Raw genomic sequence first — 11309 nt, forward strand, 5'->3', positions numbered from 1 at the left:
ACTTCATAATGGTTGCAAAGAAAACATCACATATCCCTACAATCTTAGAGTGACTAGGGTTTCCCATCTTAACTGTGCCAAATTTTCTAACTCTGTAATAAGAAAACAACTCAAAGTGAGGAGTAGCATGGTAGGAGGTTGTAGTGTTTACAATCCACTCAACTCTCTGCTCATCTATATGCAAACACTCATTTGAGAGCACTAAAACTTAATCAGTGTTGGATATAGAGGTTATGATATTCTTGTTATCTTATTTTTCCTGATTTTGTCTATTCTGTTCTATTTTCCAAATTCAAAAGTTCTTTTTCATATGCTCATCTTTTCCACGATGGAAACATTTTATTTTATCTCTGGACTAAGACTTCCCCTCAAACTTGTCATGACCTTTCTGTCCTCAATTCCTGGTTCTTCCTTTACTTTCTATGATGAGGACTTGTGCATTTTTTGGATCTTAAGCCTTCCTTCTTGTTTTTTCATTGAACAAATTTCCATTCACAAGCTCCATAGATAATACATCATTCGAAACAGAGTTACTAATAGTCACAACAAAAGTTTCTCAACTGTCTGGTAGTGAACACAATAACAAAGAAGCTTGTATATCATCATCCATAACCATTTTCATAGCAACCAACTGATTTGCAATACTCTAAAAAACATTCAAATGATCTATCATTAGTGTTCATTCCTTTAACTTCACGTTCACTAACTTCTTTAACAAGAAAATTTTATTCCTAACAATTTTTTGTTCAAACATTGATTCCAATTTCTTCTAGAGATTATAGGCATTTGTTTTATTTGCCATGTAATGACGTGAGGTTGTATCAATCCATTGCCTAATGTAGGCAATTGCTTTTTTGTTCATCTTATTCCACTCTAAATCAGAAATATCTTTAGGCTTAACTTCTTCACCCTCAAGAGTATCTGGCAAATCTTTGATGGTGAGAAAATCTACCATCATGGACTTCCCATAGCCCAATTTGAATTATTAAGTTTTACCATGGATACTAAGTTCCCTTCTATTTCCATCCCTTTCAAAAATAAAAGTTCCTACAACTAGACTTTGATACCACTTGTTGGGAAGTTAAAGGAAGAGATAGAGTATTCACCTGCCAAGGTTAAGAGATTCCTCCACAATAATAACCATCACTCAACAATAATAACAACTTAACAAAATTCAAGAATGATAATCCAATAACTTTCAACCAAAAAGAAGGGACACCGAATATAATATGAAAAAAATCATGGAGAAATTTCTTTTAATTACCATGACATAAATTTCATCTTTAAAACTCTTTTTTTTTTTTTTTTTGCATGATTGTAACTTCATCCCTAAAAGAATATTTTTTTATCCATGACTATAAACCTCATCCCTAAATTTTTTTTTCTATAAATAAAAAATTCATGTAAAAATGTTATAAAAATTATTTGCCATGAATACATGATGGGATGAAATGTAATCTTTTTGTCATGAACCCAACCTTCATCATTGAGAAGACCTTTGTTTTCCAAGAATATAAACTTCATCCCTCAAAAATAATTATTGTGACTATAAACTTCATCCCAGGTACAAGTGTAATAGGAGCATTGATTGACAAAAGGTTTACCTTAAGATGACCATCTCACAGCTATTGAGAATGAATCAACCCTATTTCCATGTAAAAAAATTTTGATTGCAAAAACTTCTTTTTGTGCCTTAAAATTGAATTCATGATTAAAATTATATGAGAAGTTTGTTGTAGTATAAGGACAATATTTTTTGTGGAGGAAGAGTTTTTTTTGTTCCTTTTTTCAATGAGATGTTACATGTTAAAAAGAAGAAAGATGAATTATGTACAAACTAACACCAACCAACTCCATACAAACCAACAAGGAATAACAGAGCTAGAAATATTTGAGGAAATATTATTTGTTTAGGGATGAAGAAATATTTTCATTTCAGAAAGGTAGAATAGTTGTTTTGGATTTTTGGTATTATTTACAGATTATCAATCGATTGTTTATGGAGGATCTGAGCTGTGACCTGGTGTCGATCTGATTGGATTATGTCATTTTTCATTCTATGTTGGAAAATGACATTCTATACTTGTTTTTCATTTTAGATTGCTTGATTGAACTGGTTCCTCTCTAAAATTCAAAAAATACAACACCATATAATTTATTATATTATTTATTTGAAATACAAAAACAGATTGATAAATTACACCAATTAACCTTTAAATACAAAGCAAAGAATAATTTATTTGTACCCTATGTTATAAGCATCAAGCCCATAATGGAGAGGAAACAACAAAAGAATATTCATGGCTCATCCTTAATTATACAAACTCCACCCAAACTGTTCTAGAGATTAAACCTTGAGTGCTTACACTCAGGAGGGACACCTTGAGGGAAGCGTTTGAGATCAGTGCAGTAGTTGTAAATCATGAAGTTCTTCTGAACCCATCTCAGCCTTCTTCTGCTGTAGGCATCAAGTTCCTGGGTCTGGAAGGCACTGTCAGAGAATGTGCTTGTGGAGGTGGAAGTGCTGGCTCTGAAGTTCCTGTAGTATGCTGTGAAGGGTGCCTTGGACCAGTCAGTTTTCACCAACCCTCCTCTTGTGGCCCAGTCATCCGCATTCCAGAGGCTCGAGTATATCCTCATTGGCTGGTTCTTTGGGAAGGGAACCCCCATTGATTCTGCATTCTTGAATAGCCTTATGGGAACGTTGTCCACCAAGAAACTGATGAAAAAACCAACACCCAGTTCAGTTTTAGTTTATAGAAAAAGAATGGAAGTAGCGTTGGAATGTAGGGTTACGTACGTGATGTGTTGGGCGCTCCAGGCGATGGAGTAGGTGTGGAAGTTACGGGTGGGGTCGAACCAGAGGTAGAATTGTTGCTCCCTGTTGCCCTTCCCTTGAGTGAATACATTGGTGTGGAGGATATAAGGATCTCCACTTAGGTTTCCCAAGAACTCGAAGTCGATCTCATCATGGGTTGGCCCTTGAGAAGACAACTGCATCACAAATATAACCTCAATTTCCAATTTCATCCTACGATTTCACGTGCCCAAAAATATACATAGCAGGTATCAAGTTATGTTCCTTAAAGAAGTTTGGAGAGAGAGTTGATGAAACAGGACTTGTTGGTTGATAATAAAAACGACAACTGTTTTCTATTTTTAAAACTAAATACTGTTTTTGACACACTTTAATATTTCAAAACAAACAAAATAATACCTTCTATAATAATTACTCTATACCCTGACGGGACAAAACTACTCCCGAGTTCCCAAAAGGAAAAAGAAAGAAAACGGTAACCCACCCACCATTTTAAAGGAGGTCACGAGAACAAGTATGTTGAGAAATCTTATCTTTTACGCAAACATATATTCAAGCAACTTTCATCTTTTGTGAACATGAGAAAAGCACTATCATCCCTAACAAAATAGAGTTTTGTAATGATATCGAAGTAGAAGAGGAATGAAGTTTGAGAATGATGACATACGTAGTAGGCAGTGACAGTGCCAGCGGAGTTACCAGCAACAAGCTTGAGCTGCATATCAATCCTCCCAAACAAATACTCCTTCTTGGACTGAAACCCAGACCCTGATGTCTTGTCCAGAGAGAGAGACAGAAGCTGTCCTCCATTGAAGATCTTAGCACGATGATCGCCCCATGTTATGTCAAAGTCTTGATAGAAGTTACCAGCAGAGGCAGTAGCCAGAACCATTGCAAAAACCAAGCAAAAAAATGAATACCCATTTGAAGAAGACCCCATTTTGAGAAGAGAATAGTGGGTTTTGTAGAGTATTGGATGTGAGGTTTAGAGGAAGAGAGGGATTGGTATATATAGGGTTGAGAGAGAGAGCGTATGATGTGGGAGACGCGTGAGTGACCAACAACTGGAGACAGCTGAGCAAAGTAGCAGAAGCTGGAAGGCATTGGTGTTATTTGAGGGGAGTTGGGTGGTTTGAAGGCATTGGGTTGTTTGTGGGGAAGAGTTTTTAAAGAATGATTGGGATTCTCTCTGTGTAGGGTCCTCAAGCCATGATTTCGACAGCTGGTCGATAACAACTTCTTTTATGCGTAGGTCCGCCATCCCCCTCTTTCCTTCTCCTTTCTATTTTTCATATATATATATATATATAATTTTCATTCTCAAGCTACAATGCCATCATCTCATTAAGCAAAGTAAAATGTGTTAGAGATATAAACATTACAAATTGAACCATTATTTAGGCTATGTTTGGTTCCCGAAAATTTTGAGAGAAAATGAAAGGAAAAGAAAATATAAAGGAAAAATAAAAGGAAAAAAAAATGGAGGAAAAAAAAAATTAAAAGTTGATAATTTATTTTTATTTTCTATTTCAAACTGATTTTACTTATTTAATTAACTCATTGATATAAAGATTAAATAATTTAAAAATATATAAGTTTCTAATTAATTTTCATTACATTTGATTTTTTTTAATATTTTTTATAGATAAACCAAACATGGGAAAATAATTTTCCTTTACATTTATTTTCTTACCTTATTAATTTTCGAGAGTCAAACATAAGCTTAATATCTTAAACTTTTAAACTGGATGTATAAACAAACGGCTATATTTGATTATTATAAAGTATTAAGGAAAGAAAAAAATATGAAGGAAAATAATTCTCTTGTATTTAGTTTTACTATAAAATATACGAAGGAAGTCAAATATAATTAAAATTATTAAGAAATTTATATAATTTAAAATTATTTAATCTTTATATAGAAAAACTTAAATAAGTGAAAAAAGTTTAAAATGGTACATAAAAATAATTCATTGATTTTAAATTTATTTTTTATTTTTGTCACTTTTTTATTCTTTTTTTTTTCCTTATATTTTCCTTCAAACTTTCCAATAACCTAACATAACAAAAATGTTTTACTAAACCACTAAACAGAAAATAATAACTTTAAAAATAAAGTGGTGTAAATTATTAATAAGATAATGATTAGTTAATTATAAATGAAAAAAAAAAAAAAAACTTTGATATGTTACCGTTTGAATGTAAAATTGAAAAATAAATTCAAAATGTATGATTACAGCATTGGAAACATGTGAAGGTAGAAGATAAATTCCAAGTCGCTTTCAGATGTAGTAAATAGGATCACGGGACACGACATTGTTCTGTGGGTCGAATGAATGAGTTGTCAATTGCAATAGGATCACGGGATATGTTTCTCAATTCAACAATTTCAATTGCTTTTCCCATACTCCAAAATGTAAGAAAAAGGAGAATAGGAAGGAAGAATATGAGGAAAAAAATTGAAGAAAAATAAAAAATAAATTATAAATTAATAGATTATTTTAATTTTTTTTACTTGTTTAATTCTTTTATATAAAAAATAAATAATTTAAAATATGTCATTTTCTTAATATTTTTAATTATATTTGATTTTTTATAATAAAAACAAATATGATTATTTTTTTTTTCAGGAACCAAACGTACCATCGTGTTTTTTAATTCTCTAATTCTTTGTTTCCTTTTTATATTCCATATTTCTCTTTTTTATTAACTTGATATTTGAATTAAAGTCTTATTTCATGAGGATAAAATTGTCAAAAAGTTTTCTAATTACTCTTAAGGTATTTAAGGGTGTGTTTGGCTGTGGGAAAGTGAAAAATAGTAAAAAAATCATTTGAACTTTTTATTATTCTATAATTTTTTTTAAAAAATATATATATTTTAAACATATTTTCAAAATTTTCCCTTTAGTTGGTGTATTTTCTTGTGTTTCACAATTAAAAATTGAGATTTATTTTTATTTTTTCTTTCTTGTATTATTTGGATAAAAAGAATTATAAATATTTATTATATTCATTTAACTTATATAATACATTAAAATTTTTAAACATACAGTCCAAAAAATAAGTCAAATTAATTTCAAAAAAAAAAAAAATCACTAACGTAAGGTTCAAAATAATTTGATCTTTAATTCTTAAGTAAAGATCCATTAAATAATAGTTAGATAAAGATCCACAACTGTAACAGAACAAAGCTTGGAGATTGTGAGATTTAGATGAGTTAATTTCACTCAAAATTGAATTTTATAATTTTAAAATAAATTATACTAAGGTTTTAGCTCTTTTTTTTGTTTTTTTTTTTAAAAAAAATTAAACCAAAGCAATTACAAAAGCAACCATTGTGTATTTCGATCGATTTTTCTTTTTTCCTCAAAATTTGCCTCTTCTTAATTATCAATTTAGTTTTGATATTTTTCTCAAAAGCAAATTTGAATTGAATATATAATTGATGGGTAGCGGTGGAAAAGGGTTATTTCCAACTAGCTGTCATGTACATTGAAAGAAAAAGCTATGGGCCAAAACGATGTTGACCAAAACAGGGTCTCTACATTCATTGGGTGGAGATGAGTTTGGATTCACAAAGCATTAAATTTATAGTGTAATTTCCACCATCAAGGGTTCTTTTTTTTTTTTTTCCCCTAATAAAATTGAAAAAAAAAAAAAAAAGAAGGGAAAAAGGGCAACTGATGAGAGAATTTGGCAAAAAAAAAAAGGAAGCCATTTTTCCATTTTTATTTAGTTGACTTCCCTTAAAGTACAGCCAACATTTGTGTAAATAAGATTGGAAATGTTGATATGGAGACAAGGATGAGGTAGTTGCCATGAAACATTCAAAAACAAAGGCATTGGTAGTATGAAAAAGGCCACGAATAATCAATGGGTATGCTATTATTGAAGAGTGTTTGTTAAGGATTCCTTCTAGTTTGGATTACTTCCATTTCACATATAGATGGGTCTTCCTTTCCAAATTTTCCATTTTTAAGTGCTTATTTATCACATGCAACCATTTTCTTTATAGATAAAAATAAAAGTATAAAGTGTTACAAACTTTTATATTATGTATATGACACTAAGAGGGTATTCGTTTTTTTTTTTTTTTTTTTTTTTTTTTTTTTTTTTTGTTGAAAATAATTTACTTTTGATTGTTTTTCTATTTTTTTTTTAACACTTAATAGAAATAAAATATTAAAAAAACGAATAATGTAATACTTAACACTATTAAACAATGTTTAATTTGAAGTTCTATTTAGAATTAAGTAAAAAATAAAGAAACAAACACCACGTAATTATTTAAAGTAGTTGATATAATTGCTTATTTGATTTGATTGATGATAAAAAATTATTTTCTATTTCATAATAGAAATATTTTATTGTGACATTTTAAAAATAAATAAATTATTTTATAAAATTAATAACTTTTTTTTTCTTTTTTTCATATGTTAGGCAAAAGAAATGCCTTCATACAATTGATTGAGAACTGATTCAGCCTTACTCAATGCTATATAGGATCTATTTTTGTTAAATAATGTAGAAGCCTAGGTTTTTTTTTATATAGATATATTTTAAAATTATAGACATTTAATTAATTATAAACCTAGAAAAACATTTTAGAGAGGATGTGAAGAGAAAGTAACACTAATTAATGACATGATTAATCCATACCACCACTCATTGTATAGGTGCTCATCTTTATGGTAGGACCTACCAAGTTTTGAAATCCCATTATTCCACCATGTAAAGAAATTATTAAAAAAAAAAAAAGATAAAGTAATTTTTTTTAATATTGAATATTTTTTTTTTCTGTATGAAATAATTTAGTAAAAATTACAATTCCATAAAAAATAAGCATAAAAATTTTATATTTGAATACCTCTTTAACAACTTTATTTTTATTTATTTATTTTTTTCAACCATTCCATATAGTTGTAAGTAATAATATCTCAATTATTTCTTTTAATTGTATTATAAAAAAGGATAAATGGAAAAATAGAAATATTCCCTTTCTCTTGGGTACATGGAGCTAAGGTAGTAGGTTTCTTTTCTTTTTCTTTTCATTTTTATTTTGCTTTTATTTGTTCTTTGATGATCCTTTCCAACATGTTTCATTAGTGGAAAAGGTCATGTTGGGTGTTGTATTCATATTCCATTAATTCTCTTATTTGATTCAATATTTTGAATTTGCAAGTTTAATCCAAGTATCTAGAAATCATCTCCTAGAAGTTTGGATTTATGGATATATTAAGAAATATCGATCGAAAAATAAGAAATAATACATATGTTCAAGTTCCTGTCAAGTCTCATATTTTTTTCTTTCATGAGCAAGATGAAAATATAGGTTTTCATCAATATATTATAGTTAGATTTTATGAATATATAAATAATACCAACCAAAGAAATTTTGAGAAAAAAAATTGATAAAACAAGAAATAATATAAATGTTCAAATTGTTACTTTTAAATAATATATGTATAATAAATTTTTAATATCGAGTAGTAAATCAATAATATGTAAAACTTTAAAACATATTTTATACATAAATATCTATTTTAGATGTATTTGATGATATAATAAAAATGATGATATAGGTATGATTTTTAAAATGTTTATAATTTTATTTTAAAATTTATATTTCTATTATATATATATATATAATGTTGGTTATACAAAAAAAAAAAAATATCCACAAAAGTTGAGGATCAACATTCCATAAAAACTAGGGCTTCAACCAAAATTTTACTTACCCAAAAAATTTGGAGTTAATCCATAAAAATTGGAGCCTCTAAATAAAAATAAGAGGGATCATTAGGATAGTTTTCACATAATGAGTGTGCTACTGTGTATAATTACACATTGGATAAGACTTACGATGAATTGTGACATTAGTTATAAGGTAGTCATAATTCATCAAGATACTAGCTATGTTGCATAGGGTCCCAACCTTGAGAGAATTAAGCTAGTATTGAAATTTTTAGTGGCTTTGACTTATGTGTAAGATCTGAAAGTGGTTGTATATTATTTATGGATTGAGTCACCACTAAGTAAGGCATATGACAAAAGATATTCTCAACATAGACACCATGATCTCTTATGAGATTGAGATAGTGTATCCCATTGGGTGATTATAAGGACTAGTAATCATGTAAATTATGGTCATATAAATTCTTTAAGTGGAATTTGACATATGCTCATAAAGAGTTGAAGTATGTAAGTTGATTAAAAAAATAGAAGAATTTGAAACTCGAGGATTAGAGAGCTAATCTTGAGAGGTTGATAGTATTTATCTCGTCAAATTATGGATACCAATTTATAGGAAGTTTTTTATACAATTGATTAATAGGTCATGGAGTGAGCTTCATATCTTGATTTCATATTGAAGAATACTAGAGTGCGATTGACTATCTTGAGTACGAGGTTGAGTAAAACTTCAAAATTAAATTATAAGGGAATCAATATTCTCCTATAGTTTCTAGTGATCTCCACTCAAGCTCACATTCCTTGGTGGCACATCATTTGAGGAATAAATGAGTTTTTTTATTTACAAGTGCACTAAAGGGATTTTAGTAAAACCACAAGGTTGCATAGGAGTTTATCAATGGTCTTTCTAAATTAAGCTAATTAATTAATTGGAACCTAATAGAGCTAATTAATTAATTAAGGCCTAGCGAACTAGATTAAGTGACCTAAACTTAGGATGAGCTTAACTTATTTAAGCCCATAGGTAGGTCTATATAAACCCCCTTAAGGATTAGGACTTATATGATATAAGTCATTCTATTTTCCAAAAAGAAGAGAGAACTCTAGTCTTCATTTCTATGAAGAAGATTACATTGTTCTCACATGCCAAGGTTCGGGAGAAAGTTATGAAGTAGAAGATCATGAGGTAAATTTTCAAGATCCACATCATCTTATTTTTTGTTTGGAGTTTGATTTAGGAACATCTAGATCAAAGTTATATTTTTAGGCCTTACATATATAGTTTCTATATCTTTATCACTTATGTTGTGTAGATCTAGCGTCCTTAGGTTGTTAGAGAGCATGGACCTATGATCTAGGGGTTTCCCAACAGTTACCTTGATATATGACTCCTGTGGACCTGCATTTTTCACATGCGTTTCCACTCAATCGGCGAGACTTATTTTTATTGGTGAAAAATTAGTTTTGAAAAAGTTGGAGTTGCCACTTATTTTATTTTATTTTAAAAGGGAAAATAAAACAATAAAGAAAATCCTAAAGAAGTGACTCCATAGTTTTGGAAAAGCAAGTCTTGAAAAACCTGAGTCTTGGTTCGGGAATCAAGTTACTTATCAGGAAGGTACCTCTAAGAGGTAGCACCCCTCTAAGCCCTAAAGAGGTCTCTATTGACTAAGTTGAGGGGAATGTGACAATTAATTAATTGATTGAAAGTACCTAGGTAGACTAAGGTGATTTTAGAATTAACATGCTAAGCCAGAAAGTTAAATCTTGATCATAAAGGAGAGTCAAAGTGTGTATCTGGACTGCTTCTCAAGTGCTATCATAAAACATCAAAGTTAGTATAAAAATATAATACACAATATGCATTTTTATCAAAGATAACCAAACGATCCAACCTATATCAAGGCAATCAAACAAGACTACAAGCAAGGGCAAAGTGTTAGAGATGTCCATGGTGTGCACTCTCCATGGTGCGTGATCAATCCCAAATTGGACTGTACATCCATTCAATTACAGCCCATGGAGGTTATGGATTGGCAGCAGAATGAAGCCTTCATCCATGCGTGTTGCCTTGTCTCTTCTTACCTTTGGAAGATGCAACCTACTCGCTTTGGATCAATGGCGTGCATGGTTCTCTTGAAGATACCATGGAGATCTTTATGGAAATTGGGATATGGACCCCTCAAAAGTTGCAACCCTGGGGATGCTTGTGCGTGGACTGGTTGTCTTCAACCCATTGTGCGTTCCATGCTTAATGAACTCTCCCAAAAATTAATCCCATTTAGCATGTAAATTTGCATAAGGTGATGTTTGGAGTCCTAATGGATGCAGCCCCATCAAAAAATTTGGCCATAATCTACTTTTAAAAGTCATCCCAAGCATGATTCCCCTTTAAAAGAATGTCAACCAATCATTTTTTGTTTGAGATGGTGTTATGTGAGTGATTTTTCCTAAAAATTCCATTACTGCGTGTGCTGTGTAGAATGGAGAATCATAGTCTCCCATGTCCTCCTTTTATGGCAACCTCCTTTTTACTCTCTCATAGCCTGGAATCTCCCCCTACCCCAAACATAACTGTCCAACATTCTTCATTCAACATACAACCTTGCCATTCTGTTTGTATCCAAAGATGATATTTATCCAATGATGTAGATTTTCTGAAACAAAATCGGATTTTGGTGCTTTTCTATGCTTCCTGATAAACTTTCTAGCACTGTGTTTGGCCCAAGGAGGTAACACAACATCACCGACCTTTTCTCCTGATCGTTTTTCTCCCAGGTCAAAATTGAAACGATTTC

General features: G+C 30.4%; 1 protein-coding gene across 1 annotated transcript; it reads right to left on the reverse strand.

Moving 5' to 3' along the window:
* Nucleotides 1-2136: 2136 nt before the first annotated feature.
* LOC117914052 (xyloglucan endotransglucosylase/hydrolase 2-like) lies at nt 2137-3907 on the reverse strand. The gene is made up of 3 exons (XM_034829217.1): nt 3486-3907; nt 2801-2994; nt 2137-2719 (listed from the first exon to the last, which is right to left on the reverse strand). The coding sequence occupies exons 1-3, from the start codon at nt 3756-3758 to the stop codon at nt 2341-2343; spliced, it is 846 nt and encodes a 281-aa protein (XP_034685108.1). The 5' UTR covers nt 3759-3907; the 3' UTR covers nt 2137-2340.
* Nucleotides 3908-11309: the final 7402 nt, after the last annotated feature.

The sequence above is a fragment of the Vitis riparia genome, chromosome 5, assembly GCF_004353265.1.
Source record: "Vitis riparia cultivar Riparia Gloire de Montpellier isolate 1030 chromosome 5, EGFV_Vit.rip_1.0, whole genome shotgun sequence".
In the NCBI taxonomy this organism is placed as follows: Eukaryota; Viridiplantae; Streptophyta; class Magnoliopsida; order Vitales; family Vitaceae; genus Vitis; species Vitis riparia.